The sequence below is a fragment of the Lactuca virosa genome, chromosome 7 (genome assembly GCF_052849685.1).
Source record: "Lactuca virosa cultivar CGN04683 chromosome 7, Lactuca_virosa_CGN04683_v6, whole genome shotgun sequence".
Lineage (NCBI taxonomy): Eukaryota > Viridiplantae > Streptophyta > Magnoliopsida > Asterales > Asteraceae > Lactuca > Lactuca virosa.
Genome location: NC_136432.1, coordinates 48,357,851 through 48,374,635, shown reverse-complemented (window position 1 = coordinate 48,374,635; position 16,785 = coordinate 48,357,851). Strand labels below are relative to the sequence as shown.

Below are 16,785 nucleotides of genomic sequence, written 5' to 3'. Positions count from 1 at the left end.
TGTAGAATAGAAATATGAAACAATTGCTAAAAGTGGATTAGGGAAGAAGTTGAAATTGAATAAAAAAGAAAGGAAAGAAAAACCAATCACCAAACAATCTAAACATTGGGGTAGCAACTAATAATGCATTGGCTAAATTAAGAATGGTCAATACTTTTGGAATAACAAAAAGCGATCACCAAGCAAAGCTCCAGCAATTCAATCAGAAACTTGTCAGATTTGATGGAAAAACAAAACCTTTAGCTCGCAAACGAGACCGAACCTACCAACAGACAACAGTAAAAAGATGAGTTGATCACAGCTACAGATAGTTGGGTAATAATTTTATATTTATCTAAATAACCACTTCCTATTACAGAAACTAACTGCCTGCTTTCGTTGTTACTTTAACCCTCTAAGTACAATCTGAAAATCATATTCATTAATTTAACCAAACTAACAATATTATTACTTTGGACGTGCATCCAAACACCCTCTAAGTATCCGGTTAACAGGGCCGGTCCAGACGGTGGGAAATCCGGGCGACCGCCCAGGGCCCACGTCTCCAGGGGTCCAAAATTTATGGGCTATGTAGTGTATATATATAAAAAAAATTATTACCTAGATGATTTTTTTGAGCGTAAAGTTGGTTCAAACTCAAATTAGCTCAAAAGATAAACAATTTGAATTGTTTGTTATTGCTAATTGAACATGTCTACGTCGAAGAATAAAGACAAAATTGCAAGAATGGTCCCTGTGGTTAGGTCGAAATTGCCATTTTGGGCCAAACAGGTTTGGACTAGCACTCATGGTCCAAAGGTTTTCATTTTCTTGCCACTTTGGTCCAATTTACTTTAAATTTTTTAATAATGACCATTTTGTCATTTGTTTTTACTTTTTCAGTTTTTTTTTATTTATTCAAATACTTTTATAATTAAAAGAAAAATAAAAAAGAAAAAATCTCTCTCTCTCTCTCTCTCTCTCTCTCTCTCTCTCTCTCTCTCTCTCTCTCTCTCTCTCTCTCTCTCTCTCTCTCTCTCTCTCAAAATGGAAACTTTTGTTTAATACCAAGAACTCAATCCACCACCATCATATTCTTCAAACCCCAACTCCACCCTTTTCCTTTCTCACCCATCAGTCATCTCCCCTTGCCCAAACATCTCCGTCGAGCTCCACCATCCACGAGACCAGAGCGCCGGGAAAAACAGATCGGTGGTTTGATTACCACCAACATCTTCGATACATTGTGTGTGTGTGTTTGCTCTGGTGTATGTGACTCTCCAGTTCAGATCTTCAAAATTAGTACAAGCTCTATACGGGTACTGTTCATCGTCTTCTTTACCTTCTCATTTCCTTTTGTAATCAGTATCTTCTGCTTCGTGGAACTGGGTTTATTGGCTTCCCGAAATAGAGGATGGAAAATATGATTTTTGAACAGATCTTGGATGTTCATGGCGGCTAAGGTTTCTTGGTGGTGATGCATCGTGTCTGCTAGGGCTTGCTTTAACATCTGATTTTTGCATCTAGTTTTGAAAACTGATTTGTGAATGTTCTTGGATAGATTAGTGCTTTTGTAATATGATTTTGAATGTTTTGTCTGCTTTAAAATCGATGAACATTCAAAGATAGATTGTTGATTTCTAATTTTGATTTTGGTTATCAATGCTTAATATTTGATGATTCATAGCTGATCAACTTTTCGTTTACAAGAAGATAAAACAAGAAATAAAAATGATTTCTAATTTTTTATTCATTTATAATGGTGGAATCTGATGGCGGTGGTGACAGGAGGGGTGATGGTAGCTGTAGGTGGTGGTTCTGGAAAGAACAGTGGAGGGTGGTGATTTAGATGCTCGGAGTAGATGCAGAGAGCTTCAGGTTCTAATGGAGAGAGAGAGAGAGAGAGATAGATTTTCTTTTTTATTTATATTTTAATTATAAGAGTATTTGAATAAATAAATAAAAACTGAAAAAGTAAAAAACAAATGGCAAAATGGTCATTATTAAAAAATTTAAAGTAAATTGGACAAAAGTGGCAAGAAAATGAAAACCTTTGGACCATAAATGCTAGTCCAAGCCTGTTTGGCCCAAAGTGGCAATTTCGATCTATCCACAGGGACCATTCTTGCAATTTTGTCAAGAATAAATGATATTTTTTTAATCTTTATTGTATTTGTCTTTGAGTGACCCTTTTTTTCTTTTCGCCCCGGGCCTCATATACGTTTGGACTGGACCGGCCCTGCCGGTTAAGTATACTTGAAACAAGTGTATAAAAGGATAATTAACTAATAAACAACTACTGAATCTTATGATCATGTTATTAATTTTTACAAAGATATAGAAACTATTAAAGAAAAAGAACTTTTACCTGATAACAAAAATTCCCAATTTTAAGCTCCTTGACATGACGAAGGTTCAGTATAAATCCTTTAAGCATCTCTTCTTCCGCTTCTTTTTCAGGCGTTGTTTCACAATGCCCAAGCTTATAATAATTCAAGTTAGCTTCGACTACAGAAGACACATTTACCAACAAAAGCTTCCACAATGACAAGTAACCTTTGATTGTTAGTGATAAAATATTAGGAGCATTGATTTCAATGATATGGGAGTTAGATGGCTCACGAGGATCATAGTATTTAAATAACACCATGTTTTTAACGCTCTTTGAAGTAATATTGAGCCGCCTATAACCATAGCAATTACCCAAAAACAAAGTTTCCAATGCAGGACTCCCGGATAATATATTTTCAATCACGTCTTCATCTATATTCATCCAGTAAATAGACAAGCTCCTAAGATTTTTCCAACTAATCGCCTCAATTGGATTAATCACGCACCATGATAATGTCAGATCAGTGAAACATGAACTGATGAAAAAAAATTGATCTAATATAAAGTGATATTCCCTATCCATACAGGATAAGCTTATAGTAAGCTCTTCAACGTTACAGCTTATAGCATAGTGAATCCAACTGTTGACTTGCGATTGAAATTTATTATCACAACGGGTATACACTTGGAATTTCTTGAGCTTCAAATGGCGACACTGAGTTAGGGTCTTGTCCACGAACGAAACGAAATAGGACATCCCGCGATTAACATTGCATTCTGCAAAAAGGAGAGTAGGAACCCAATTCCAAAGATGTTTCCACCGATTCGAGAGTGTACCTGTTCTGATGGCGTCTTTTGTGGAGGGCAAACGAGAGAGGATTTCGAGAAGTAAACAATCTGGCAACGCGCTGATTCGATCTTCTTCCATGATTTCTTGAAACTTTATCCGTTTTGGGGTAATTTTAATTTGATTTTATCATACTGTTTCCATGGTGGCACCAGAACTAGTTGCTTTCCCATGAAAAATTACACCGAATCAAATTAGGAGAAATTGTATACAAATTGTGAAACGAAGGTTTGGTTTCAACCCTAAACTTTGAAACACACCTACAAAAGCGAGATTTTTTTTTTCTTTATGAAGTACACATTTTTTTTTTCATAAAAAACATATTAAAAAAGTCGATACATGTCAACGGAAGGCAAACGACATTTATTTTGATATTCTAACTAGGTGTGAGACCCGTGTAATACATAGAGTTTTTTTAAAATAATATATATTGTTAAGCATTACATGTTTAATAATTTACAAAAATGAATTTAGAAAAAATATCAATGAACCAATTTTTGCAAGGTTTCTTCAAATTATCATAAATTCAAAAGGGATTGCCGAAAATTATGTTTTTCGATTAAGAAGGTTGATTTGAATTTAATACATTATTTGAAAATTTACGTGAGAATTTAAGGAGACATTTAAGTTTATTTATTTTCTTTATTATATTTTTAGATTAGATTTTTTAATTTAATAACACAGCCAAAAAAACCACAATTTGCTAGGTGGATTTAAATAAAATGGAAAAAAATAACAAAATATCATATGACATATTGAAGTAGGTGATGACATGTGAAAAAAAAACTTTCATTTATTAAGTAGGATCAGTTTTCTAATGACCAATTATAAGCCGGATACTAAAACATACAGCATAAACTAAGGGTGGCTCGTAAGTCATATCGTCTTCACATCGTTTCTGGTTGGTAGGACATGGGTTGGTGGCTGAAAAAGCTTAACGTGGATATTGGATACGACCCTGATAAATAATTGTGGCATATTGTTCAACCCTAACCCGTACACGAACCATCTAACCCGTTTAATTATACGGGCTCGTTAGTCAAAATTGGGTCCGCGAGTCATGGTCAATTAATTAGGGAAAATCTCATAAAAATAAGCTGATAAACACATCCAAATTGCAGAAAAATAAACAGAAAAAGACATCCAAATAAAAAAGATAAAACTCACATTGATTGTTAACTAGAGAGAGACAATGAGACTTATCAACGGACGGGGGTGGAGTAGATCCGGATAATGTGTGTTGTTGTGTATAGTTGTATAGTTTGAGGTCATATTAAGATTTAGGGCATAATGTAAATACACCAAATCTAATAAAAGAATTAAATTAAAGTTATTAAATATTATAATTTAATATACAAGTTGGCAGGTTAACCCGCGAATTCAAGTATTAACTCGAACACGACTCGTATAATAAATGGGTTGCACGGGTTGTTGCTTGACAGGTCAAAAACTCAACTCAAACTTATCTATATGTGTGTTAGGTTTGTGTCGGATCCTGACCCTAAAATACGTAACAACAAAACTGTGATTATTGATCATACATATATTACTTAGAGTACTTGCATGACATTTTATATGATTATAAGTTAAAAAACATCATGAAGTATAAAATTAATTTACGAAAAAAGTCATCATTTTAATTCGTTTAGAGAAATTAAATATCCTCCTACTTTTGTTCCTACAAATCCTCCTACCCAATTAAATGATAACATATGTCATATTAATATACTAAAATATCATTAAATTTCACTAAATGAGCGTTAAGTGTTACACGTGACACTATTTAATTGGGTAGGAGGATTTGTAGGAAGAAAAGGTAGGAGGATATTTAATTTCTCAAATAATAAACTTAAATAGTAGTTGTCTAACAATCTTTAAGGACAAAATAGCGGATACTAGATCTTCAAAGTTCCTCTTCATAAGTTATTAACTGTCTCTAACTTTGTAACATCCTAAATACAAAACAATTAATTTGGACTTATGATGGATTAAAAGTATTTTGTGGGATCTTTATCACTCTTAGCTCATAAACATCAATGTTTGACCATTTATTTAAAAACAGGATATATCTTTGTAGATAGGGTATAACTAATGATGTGTTCCCGAGTTTAATAAATGAATGAAAAGAAGGGTAAGAGCATACAATGAGAGAAAGAAAGGAGGGGAATGGAAAAAATATTTTGTAATTTCGAGTTCCCATGTTCAAGAGAAAGTAAAGGAATATATATATATATATATATATATATATATATATATATATATATATATATATATATATATATATATATGTTATGTGTTCTCAAGTTGAAACGGAAAAAAATCCCAAATTTGCAAGTATACCCATGATATATACATTACAACATGTTTTCAATTTAGTCCAACCGTATGTTTTGAGCAATATTCTTTATTTCTTTTATGATCAAAACTTTGGTTGCGTTTCCAGTCTTTATTACCAAATGCTAACTATGCTACTAAATTGTTTATAAACTCGATGATGGTGTTTTGTTGGTGTATTTAATCGACTTTTATATAGATTGGGGAAGAATTTGTTTCTCAGTGTTTCCAAGTGTTGTTTTGGAAAATGGCATTTTGAACTCTAAGAGCCCCATATACGTAAAGTTGTCAACTTTACATGAGAAATCACCTTAAGGAAGTTAGATCTGAGTGTTGGATGAAGTCTTAATCGATTAAGAGCTGAATAGTAGAAGTTGGCCAAGTTGTTGGAGTACGTTGGGCGTACAAGCAGGTATGTTGCACGTACAAGCCCTTAAGCGAGTACGCTGGGCGTACGAGCTGAGTACGCCCTGTGCGTACTCAGTAGTGGGCTTCGGATTTGTGGGCTTCTCGGTATTGGGCCATGTTAGACTTTATTTGTCTTGGGCCTTGATGGGCCATCAGAATTCTATTGTTGGGTTGTTGATATTTTATTGTACTCTTTCGGTTGAAGGCCCATGAAAGGGATTTGGGCGCAATTGTAAAATTGGGCCATATTTGGGCTTTGGGTGATTATTTAGGAATTTGGGCTTTTGGACAATTGGATTGGGCCAAGTTGGGTAAAGGGTAAAAGATCTTTTACCCTACTTTGAACTCTTAGTGTGAGTCGGGATCCACTTATTAATTAGATGTTGTTTTGTGATTGATAGAGCTGAGATTTTAGTGGGCCAGCAGCCAGAGATTTATCTGTGAGATTCAGCAGTGTGAGGTGAGTTTCCTCACCATGTTTAGCTGGTCAAAGGCACCAATTTCGGCCCATGTTTTGTTATGTTTTGTTATGTTAGGAGGCTTGATGTCTGTGTGACTCTTACATGTGTATGTGCTTGTATGCGTGAGTGTGACCCGATGATTATTCTGCATATTATTATCGTGTTATGATTGTATGATTTGTATGTTGGGTGGGGCTTGTTATACTCAGTGAGCGAGGCATGTTAGGTGCAAAAGGAAGAGTTTGGGGTGATTGTAGTGCACACACGTTTTATTCCACATTTGATGATTACTCTGATATTATGATGTTTTGATAAAATTGTTACATTTGGGATTTTATGATTATGACTTGTACATTGTTTTATTAAATTAAAAATGAAATTTTTTGGTCTTATTTTTGGAACGTTACAAAAACGTTTTCTAGAGGATCGAAAACAGTTTTCCACAACCATACACACCCTAAGGATGCGTTTGATTGTGACAATTGTTTTCATTTTTCTATAAAACGTTTTCAGAAAATATAGTGGAGTTTAATTTTCAGTTTTCAATGAATATTTTAGAAAATACGTTTGCTTGAAAATGGTGGAGCTTTCGCTTTACATCTTATAAATTTTGGAAAAACCTTGTACACTATAAATATCACTTTTCTAGTTTACATACAATTTGGAAAACATAATGCGTTTGCTTGAAAACTATAAATTTTAGAAAATGTGTTTGCTTGAAACTGGTGGAGCTTTCGTTTTACATCTTATAAATTTTGGAAAAACCTTGTAAACTATAAATATCACTTTTATAATTTACATACAATTTGGAAAAAAAAATCTTCATTTTCTTAGAAAGTTTTGAAACTTGAGTCAACAAAATGCGTTTTCAAAATCTTTATTTTCATTTGAAAAAATTTCATGAAAAATTGTAAAATTTTTCACAATCAAACGAACTCTAAGACCTGCCCATTAACAGCATTGTGCTTACATAGCCCGGGAAGTGAAGATCACATCCACCCCATGCAAAACATCGATAACCCTCTAGTTAGAACTATTTAGGGTACATTTTTCCAATCACAAAGATTGTTTGTGTAATTTTGTCTAGAAGATACTTAGCCTAAAATAGTATGTATATAGATGGATACAACTTATATACTTATATATAATCAATTTTACAAATGTCGAACTAACATAATGTCGGAAAGATTAGGGTTTATGTTGGAGATCTGGATACCCCTTGGATCGTGTGAACACTTTCCGAACTGATATTTCTACCCTATGCATGAGTTGCAAGAAATTCAGTCTAGGATAATCCAAGAGGACACTTACGATTCTAGGCACAAAAGTCGTAAGCCAAATTGCTAGAAGGATTAGGTGATTGTTTGAAGAAAATGAGAGCTAATGATTTTCGTTTGTCTTCTCAAAGAGAAGAGTCGTTTATTTATAATAAACGAGATTAAGGTTTGCCTCTTAGGGTTGGGCCCTCATGGGTTGCTTTGGAAGCAAGTCGGGAAAATACAGATTTTAATGAGGATTTAGGGTTTCCAAAACTAACGAATTTCGTTAGTTTTACCATAATCAGCAGGACCCAGCCAGGGGCTCAGCCCATTGGACCCCGCTAGGGGAGCTACCCCTAGACCCCGCCAAAGGGACGTTGCCCCTTTGGAAACCCCGAACCCATGGGCATTGCCCCTGGACCCCTGACTTGTCGTCGAACAGGCTTCTAATTCGATCTTATACATGTGTGCACTCCTTACAAACTCGTACATATATTAGAGTACAAATTATGAAGCCCTTAGCTCACATGTTAGTTCCAGTTACATAAAATGACATGGTGACACTAAAATCACCAACACATAAATCGAAAAATAAAGCTTTGTTTTATTTGCGAATTTATATTTTTTTTACTGTGAATGTTCTTTTGATTACTATTCCAACAGGTAATTGATGAATCTAAAGAACGCAGAAGCCACAAAAAAAGAATGTGATGAAAAAAGAGTTATTATCATTAACCTCATACATGCATGCCAACAGTCACCGACCAGTCTCGTGTCGTTAGTCTCGTGTCGTTCCGATCTTTTTAAGACTTTTCAGGATCAATCTCTGAACGGTCCTTTTTTCCAGAGTTCTGAAGCTGGTCTTTTTCGGTCCGGTATGTTATCAGACTAGTCATTTTGGGATTAGTCTCGGTCTTTTTTAGTCCGAAATCACGGTTTTTTTGTGCGTCTTCTTCAGTTTTGTTTTAGGTGTTTGCTTATTTAGTTTAAGTATTTTTTGGTTATGGGTTTTTCCGTTAACCAAAACGTGATTAACACTAAAATGATAATACTAAAAAGGATACACTGGAATTTAATAAAAAATAGATGGGAAGAAGTTGATAGTCTAAGCCGTCAATCGTAAATTAACAAAAAATGATATGTATATAAACTTTGGCTTCTTGTCAAAAGGCCGATCTCAAGTTGGTCATGAAATGATCCGGTCTTTTTGGGACAGGTCTTAAAACTAGGGGTATACACAAAACCGCACAAACCGTCCACACCGCACCGCACCGCATAATGCAGTTTTCAATGTTCGCGGTGCGGTTCGTGGTTTGTAGTTTTTGTAAACCGCAATATGTGGTGCGGTTTGTGGTTTATGCTTATGCAAACGCGGTTCAAATCGCACCGCACCGCATTATATATAAGGTAAGATACATGTCTATTATTATTAATTATAAAAAACATTATTAAATTATTATGTACAACAAATTCTAACAAGTGCAAAATAGCAAATTGGTCGCTAAACAATGGGACAGTATACAACCATTGTTTCAGTTTTAACAAATTCTAACCCATTTTTGTCTATTTATAAAGATACTTGACAAATTAGGTATCAAACTATATTGATTATATCAAATCAATATCTTTGGAAGAATAAAATTAAATTTATCATGGAAAAATATATCTATCTGAGTGCAAACTCTATTTTGGATTTAGCCGACACATAACTTTCATTTTCACAATAGTATATTAAAATTGGTGGGAAAAGTAGCACTAATATATATCAAATTAATAACGATGTTAGGGATATTAAAACAATCGTTTACCACAGTTATATACAACTCGTTATTTGTTATATGATAAAAAATCATTTAATCATAGTTACATACTAATGCGTATAAAACTTGAATACACAATACCTTATTTGTTATTTGTTATTCACTAAACCGCACTAAAACCACCCGCACCAAACCAAACCGCACCGCATAATACGGTTTAGAACCTTAACGGTGCGGTTTGCGGTTTCCAAAAATCCCAAACCGCACATGCGGTGCGGTTTGCGGTTTTGACTCTAAACCGCACCAAACCGCACCGCGCACACCCCTACTTAAAACGGTTTTTGGGACGGATCTCTCGACCTGTCTTTTACCGGTCCTTTTTCAGTCCGGTTTCGTTTTTAACCCACTAGGTTCAAGTCTTTATTCGGGGGACCGGTCTTGTCTTTTTATTCATGTCTCTCATATTTCACATTGCCATCTATGATCTAAAAATGATTACCAAAACCCAACATTTTTTATATTACATGAGTTGTTACTTTTGTCCATTATAATTTTCTACTCCGTAGACCTGGCGGTGGTGCTAATAAATGCTAAATGTTGAAAACATAATTAAAAAAAAAATGCGAAAAAAGAAAAGATGGGATAAAATGGTCGTTTTACAGGCATTTAACCGAAGGGGCTTAACGGTAGTGACCAACCCTGATGGATTTTGAAACGATGAGAACCACTTGCATCAATTTTTCAAAAGTTGGACAGAAAAACTGCAAATTGGTGCCAACCACAGGGACCAAAACTGTAATTTACTCTTAATATTTATAGTTATTAGAAGATAAATTGCAACTTTTATTTGCCTGGAAACAACTTTTCTCTATGCCATTCCTACCCAAAGTGTCACTAATCAATTAATCTTATCATCTTTAGGACCATCATAAATTCCTAAGATTTTTCCAACTAATCTCCCCAGTTGGATTTAATTTGCAGCCTACTAATGTCAGGTCAGTAAAACATGAATTGAGGAAAAAGAATTGATCTAAAGGAAAGTCAACGTCTGATTTCATATTCCAAAACATCAAAATAAGCTGTTCAACGTTACGAATGATAGCATAACGAATCCAATTCTTGACTTGTGATTCAAATCGAATATCATAACCGGTATGCACTTTAAATTTCTTTAGCTTCAATTGGGGACATCGAGTCAGGGTTTTGTCCACGAATGAAACAAAATCGGACCTTGAGTTAGGGTTTTGGGGATGTTGAAGAAATGGATAATAATCTGAATTTGTAAAACTGAGAGTAGGAACCGAATTCCAAAGATGTTTCCACCGATTGGAGAGTGTACCTGTTCTAATAGCGTCTTTCGTGGAGGGTAAACGGGACAGGATTTCAAGAAGCAAGCAATCTTGCAAAGCACTGATTCGGTCTTCCCCCTCAAACTTTAGCCGTTCTGCCGAAATTTTAGGTTGATTTTGTCCTTTTTCCACCATTTCCATGGAAGCAAACAGAGCTCTCGTCGCTTTCCTCAGAAACTAAACAAAACCTAAGTCAAGCGTAAATGTAAACATAGGGTGAAATGAAGTTTTGCTTTTGCCCCTACACTTTTAAAGTTTAAATTTCAGGCCCTGTAGCTATTAGAACTGAGATATTTTTTCGTTTCCAAATCAATTTTTAATTATTCATATTTAGCCAAATATTAACAATATCATTTAGTAATATAAAATATTATGTAATTAGTAATTTTATCTAAAAGAAATGTTAACATAATAAATAAGTAAAAAATATATATAACTTGTTAAAAAACACTCACAAATTTTAAAAATATATATATTATAAAAATATTAGTCATTTCTACCTTTATTAAAAAAATATCAAAGTTGACTTCCAATAACCCCTTTTGCAACAAATGACCAAACTATATACATTGACATCAGACTGGTCATTAGTCACTACATGATTTATTATTTGTCACAAACCTACCTACATTTGCATGGATACCACGTTTTTCACGTTTGTTATTAGTCATCTATACATGGTTTAATGTCAATCATATATACTGGATTAAGTGCAACTCTAACTTCAATAAACACCATATATATGTACTTCAACCAACACCAACACATTTATATAAATGAAAATAATGTTATATCAATCCTGTAAAAATAATGGATCAATTTTACTTTCTTTTATAACATCACACTTTCATTTGTTCCCGTTATAACACTATAACATGACAAATCTACCTAATTATTGTTATATTATCCATGTAAAGTTTTTTTTTTTTTTTTTTTTTTGTAGGCAATGCATCGGGAACAATGTACATTCATTGATAAAAAAAATTACTTTTTACAAATTGTGTATATACTTTTATAAATAAGTTAAAAGTCTTAATTAATCTTGTATATTCATTTGATAACCACACCACTTATGTTATGTTGGTGAAGACAAAAGCATACCAAGATACATTTCTCCATTTTGCTAGAACAAAATGCCATAACTCATACAAGTACATAGAGTACAATTGATGCATTCGAGTAACAACTAATAATACATTAGCTACATAGAACAAAAAGAAACAATATTTTGATATAAGAAATGATCCACAACCCAATGGAACCAAGTAAACCTTAGAAAAACAAACTGAAAAAAGAGGTTAAAATATTACACGATAATAAAAATGCCTAAACATGGATTCAAAGCATCACCAATCTGAATCACAATCAGACCAATCACAAGTATCACCAGTAAACTTGATATTTGATGGGAAAACAAAACCTTTGTCTTCCAAACGAGACACAACCTACCAACACCACAATACAAGTGAGAATCGTGCAATGCATGTATGCATTAATTATGAATGGCGCAAACAAAAATAAAAAATTGCAATGACACCCGGTTAGAAGTTATAACAGAAAGAGACACATATAATGATTTTTATAAAAGATATAAGTTGTAAAAGCAGAAGAACATTTACCTCAGAACAGAAGTACCCAATTTTAAGCTCCTTAACATGACGAAGGTTTAGTATAAATCCTTTAAGCATCTCTTCTTGTGATTCATTACGTGTTGTCTCATCATGCCCGAGCTTTTCATAATATAAGCTAGCTTTGACTAAAGAAGACACATTTACCAATAAAAGCTTCCACAACAACAAGGCATCATCGATTGTTAGTGATAAAATATTAGGAGCATTGATTTCAATAATATCAGCAAGATCATCATATTCGTCCTCTGGGTCATTGTATCCAGAGAACACCAACTTCTTAACGCTCTTTGAAGTAATATCAATTCGCCTAAAACCATAGCAATGATCTAACACCAAAGTCTCCAGTAGAGGACTCCCGGATAATACATTTTCCATCAAATCTTCATCTATTTTCATGTAGGCAATACGCAAATACCTAAGATTTTTCCAACTAATCGCCCCAGTTGGATTCAATATGCAGCTTTCTAATGTCAGATGGGTAAAACATGGAGTGATGAAAAAAAACTGATCTAAAAGAAACTCAGCTTCCTCAAAACAGCTAAACTTCATGCTGAGCTCTTCAACGTTACAACTCATAGCATAACGAATCCAATTGTTGAACTGCAACTGATATTGAACATCATAACTAGTAAAACTATGACTGGTATCCACTTTAAATTTCTTGAGCTTCGTTTGACGACACTGACTTAGGGTTTTCTCCACAAATGAAACGAAATCGGAGTTTGAGTAATAGTTTCCACGAGATTGAGTTAGGGAATAATCATAATGTGTAAAAATGAGAGTAGGTACTGAAGTCCAAAGATGTTTCCATTTCTTAGAGAGGGTACCTGTTCTAATGGCGTATTTTGTGTTGGGTAAACGAGACAGGATTTCAAGAAGCACGCAATCTGGCAACGCACTGATTCGATCTTCTTCCCCCTCGTCGATGGAGTCTAGTAACTCTATCCGACTTCGGACAATTTTAGTATGCTTTTCTCCTTCTTCCGTCGCTTCCATGGCGGCGGCAATACAGCCCTATTTGCTTCCGAATCAGTCACAAATTTAGACAAATTTTAAAACGAATGTTTTCTTTCGCCCCACAACTTTGAAAAACTACATTTCGGTCCCTACAAAAACAAGATAGTTATTATATATTCTTTAATTATTGATAAGTAGAAATATATTAAAAAAAGATCATTAAGGATATAAAATATCGATCCCGACCATCTTCTCCCATGACCCATCAAAAACTATAGAACTATAGAGAGAAAAACGTAGATGAGAAAGATGTGTAGAGAGAGCACCGATGACGTAGTCATTTTTCTGATGATAATGAAACCTCGTCTCATCCATCTCTCCCCTCGAAAATGTTGTGGACGTTAGGGATCATTGAAGTCAGTTTATACCATAATATATATGCCAATTGCAGATTCTCCACTGTACGATGACTTATTTTCACTACAGCTTGGATTTAACTACTTTGATTCAGAGGAAAAATATGAGTCTTCAACTATTTCTTAGAGGGAACATCAGATGTTTGGAAGCCATTTTAGATCCGAAATTAGGTGGAAGTTGGTTAAGTTTCCATTCTTTCGGTTCAAAAGGAAAGCCAAAATAAGCCCACCATGTTGATCGTATTTCAAACTCTACATGGACATCTTGTAATGAGGGTTCGTGTGTGGGAAATGAGCTCGTTATACACACATGCACACATATACACACACACATAACCTCTATTTGCTAACAATATTATTCAAAATAACTAAACATGTAATTTAAAACCACACATGGATCAACTCTGTCGAACAATCTCTATTAGGACTATTTATGGTACATTTTGCTAACCATGGAGATTGTTTATGCAATTTTGTCCGGAAGAAACTTAATAGTAGCCTAAAATAGTGAAATATAATGAAGATACATCGATACAACTTAGAGACTTATGTATAATCAAATTACAAATGTCGAACTAACATAAATCGAAAAATAAAGCTTTTTCTGGCTATGAACCAGGAAGAGTACGTCGGGTGTGCTCCTGGCTACGCCTGTAACACCCGGTCTCAGGTACGCATTTAAATTCGAGCCAAACTTCATATTTTACCCTTGGACTCGGCAAGTTGGAGGCCCAACTCGTCGAGTAGGATCGACTCCGGGTCGGGGGATTAAGTGACCTACTCGACGAGTCGGAAGACCGACTCGGCGAGTAGGAGCTATCCGAGTAAAACCCTAAATTGGAGGGTTTGCACCCTATTTAAAAAAAATTATGAGGCTTCCACCCCAGCCTCCATCACCCCCAAGTTCTGTCCTCGAAACCCTAATCAGTTGTGAGCATCTTTGAGCTATATTGTGCCTTTACATCTTAGTTTGAAGCTAGAAGAAGGGAGGGAAGATTGGTGAATCAAGGAGCAAGTCAGTGGATTCTGAGTTTGGTTACATTTCCAGTGTATTTGAGGTAAATAGCCCCTATCTTGACCTCCTATGTATTAGATCTAATTTGGGGATTGAACCTTGACATCTTTGAGGGCATTTCCATGTCATTTCGGATTTTAGGGTGTAATGTAGGGTAGAAGATTCAGATCTGGAACCTTGGAGGGTCCTCATGGCATAAAGGTGCCATGTTCATGGCCATGAGAACCCCATGCATGTAATAAACCACATATTTGGTCCTTCAAGCTTAAAAGTCACATGCATGCACGTAAAGTTCGTGACTTTACGTGTTATATCGGCCTTAGGAGCCCATATCTACCTTTTGGATGAGCTTTGCACAACATAAATCGAGTTATGAACTTGGACATAAGCAGACTCGACGAGTCGCTCTTGGGACTCAGCGAGTCGGGGGTTTGGTTCTCCAATCTTCTATGATTTGAAGGGATCCAGTTAAGTTTAGAAGGGGTCTAGACAAGTACAGAAGAAGGACTCAACGAAATAGACGTAGTTATGGACCTGGAAACCATGGGACTCGGTGAGTGGATGAACACACTCGGCGAGTCCAATGCAATCTCCCAACCCATGAAGACAGACTCGACGAGTTGTTCGTACAACTCGGCGAGTCACAGACTAGTCACACTCATATGGTGAAGATGAACTCGACAAGTTCAAGGACGAACTCGGCGAGCCAGATGAAGATAGTCCCGATGTTATGTTTGAAGGAGAAGTTGTCGAGTTCTTGCTAGACTCGACGAATAGAGTCGGAGTTGGGAACAGATGAAAGGATAGGGACTCGGCGAGTCAGGTCAACTGGGTGTTGACTTTGACCAGGATGTTGACTTTAGCCAGGGGTAGAATGGTCATTTTACCCTAAGAGCAATTATCAGTTTCTGACTAAGTACCTTTATGGAAATTTATAGTCGGAGAGTCGCCAGAGCAGCAGACAGAGATTCCTCACCCAGAGTTACAACAGTCAATCATACGAGGTGAGTTTCCTTCCAGTATGAACGGGTCTACGGCCACAATGCCGACCCGTTTAGATGATAGTAGTTTCGGACTTTGGTCCGATGTCGGGGTGGTCCCGAGAAGTAGTTATGTATGCTTGATGTCTTTGTGATTCATGCGTGTTTATGATATGTGTTATATGTTCCGGACTCCGGTCCGATGTCGGGCAAGCCCGATGCAGTATACGTGATTATGTTATATGTTCATGTTTATGTTATGTTCAGTTTATTCCGGACTTCGGTCTGATGCCGGGCGGGGCCCAAGTTATTCCGGACTTCGGTCCGATGCCAGGCGGGGCCCGATGCAGTGGGCGGGGCCCAGTTTATGCCGGACTTCGGTCCGATGCCGGGCGGGGCCCGATGCAGTGGGCAAGGCCCAGTATGTGTTATATGTGTTATTGTATGGTATGTGGTAGTTTGGGGGAGCTCACTAAGCTTCGTGCTTACAGTTTCAATTTTGGTTTCAGGTACTTCCACTAGCAAAGGGAAGGGCTCGGGATGATCGCATGACACATACCACAGTCACAGCCTGGGAGTTTACTCTGATGTTTTGTTATGAGATTTTGATTTAAGACAGATACTATGATGTTTTATGATACATGATTTATGATTTTACTTATGATATCGGATGGGTTATGATTTTAATGATGATTTGAAAATGAAATTTTTGGTTCATATTTTTGAGATGTTCCAACGCCCCGCGTAGCCAGGCCCGTCCCCGTTGATTGCTAACTTGAGTTGTACGCCCCACGTAGGAAGGTGTACGCCCCGCATACGGACGAGAATGTGGACTTGTTGACTTTTGCTGACTTTTGACTTTTGTCAAAAGATTTAGGGTTTTGGACCATGGAAGGGAAAAATGGTCTTTTTTCCCATAAGGGGCATAGTTGTGGGATTGGACCTATGAGTCGAGTTATAACCTTAATTGACTAGGGTTACTTGTTATGTTCATTAGGAGGAGTTTAGTTCTGGCGGTTCGGGTGTGAGATTTATCTGTCATCAGTATCAGGTGAGTC

General features: G+C 35.9%; 2 protein-coding genes across 2 annotated transcripts; both read right to left on the bottom strand.

The window, feature by feature from the left end:
• On the bottom strand, positions 1–10,823 carry LOC145126227 (F-box protein At5g03100-like). Its single transcript, XM_079061628.1, has 3 exons — positions 10,719–10,823; positions 2,348–3,321; positions 1–262 (listed from the first exon to the last, which is right to left on the bottom strand). Exons 2-3 carry the CDS (start codon positions 3,236–3,238, stop codon positions 203–205), a joined length of 951 nt encoding a protein of 316 aa, XP_078917754.1. The 5' UTR covers positions 3,239–3,321; positions 10,719–10,823; the 3' UTR covers positions 1–202.
• Positions 10,824–11,934: 1,111 nt separating this feature from the next.
• LOC145123579 (F-box/LRR-repeat protein 25-like) lies at positions 11,935–13,372 on the bottom strand. The gene is made up of 2 exons (XM_079058788.1): positions 12,348–13,372; positions 11,935–12,173 (listed from the first exon to the last, which is right to left on the bottom strand). The coding sequence occupies exons 1-2, from the start codon at positions 13,353–13,355 to the stop codon at positions 12,075–12,077; spliced, it is 1,107 nt and encodes a 368-aa protein (XP_078914914.1). The 5' UTR covers positions 13,356–13,372; the 3' UTR covers positions 11,935–12,074.
• Between the last annotated feature and the right edge of the window lie 3,413 nt (positions 13,373–16,785).

Excerpts from the sequence above, each read along its gene's own strand:
- LOC145123579 (XM_079058788.1), bottom strand. The coding sequence starts at position 13,355 with ATGGAAGCGACGGAAGAAGGAGAAAAGCATACTAAAATTGTCCGAAGT. Across the intron at positions 12,174-12,347 it reads TTGGGTACTTCTGTTCTGAG|GTTGTGTCTCGTTTGGAAGA; the intron begins GTAAATGTTCTT and ends TGGTGTTGGTAG.
- LOC145126227 (XM_079061628.1), bottom strand. The coding sequence starts at position 3,238 with ATGGAAGAAGATCGAATCAGCGCGTTGCCAGATTGTTTACTTCTCGAA. Across the intron at positions 263-2,347 it reads TTGGGAATTTTTGTTATCAG|GTTCGGTCTCGTTTGCGAGC; the intron begins GTAAAAGTTCTT and ends GTCTGTTGGTAG.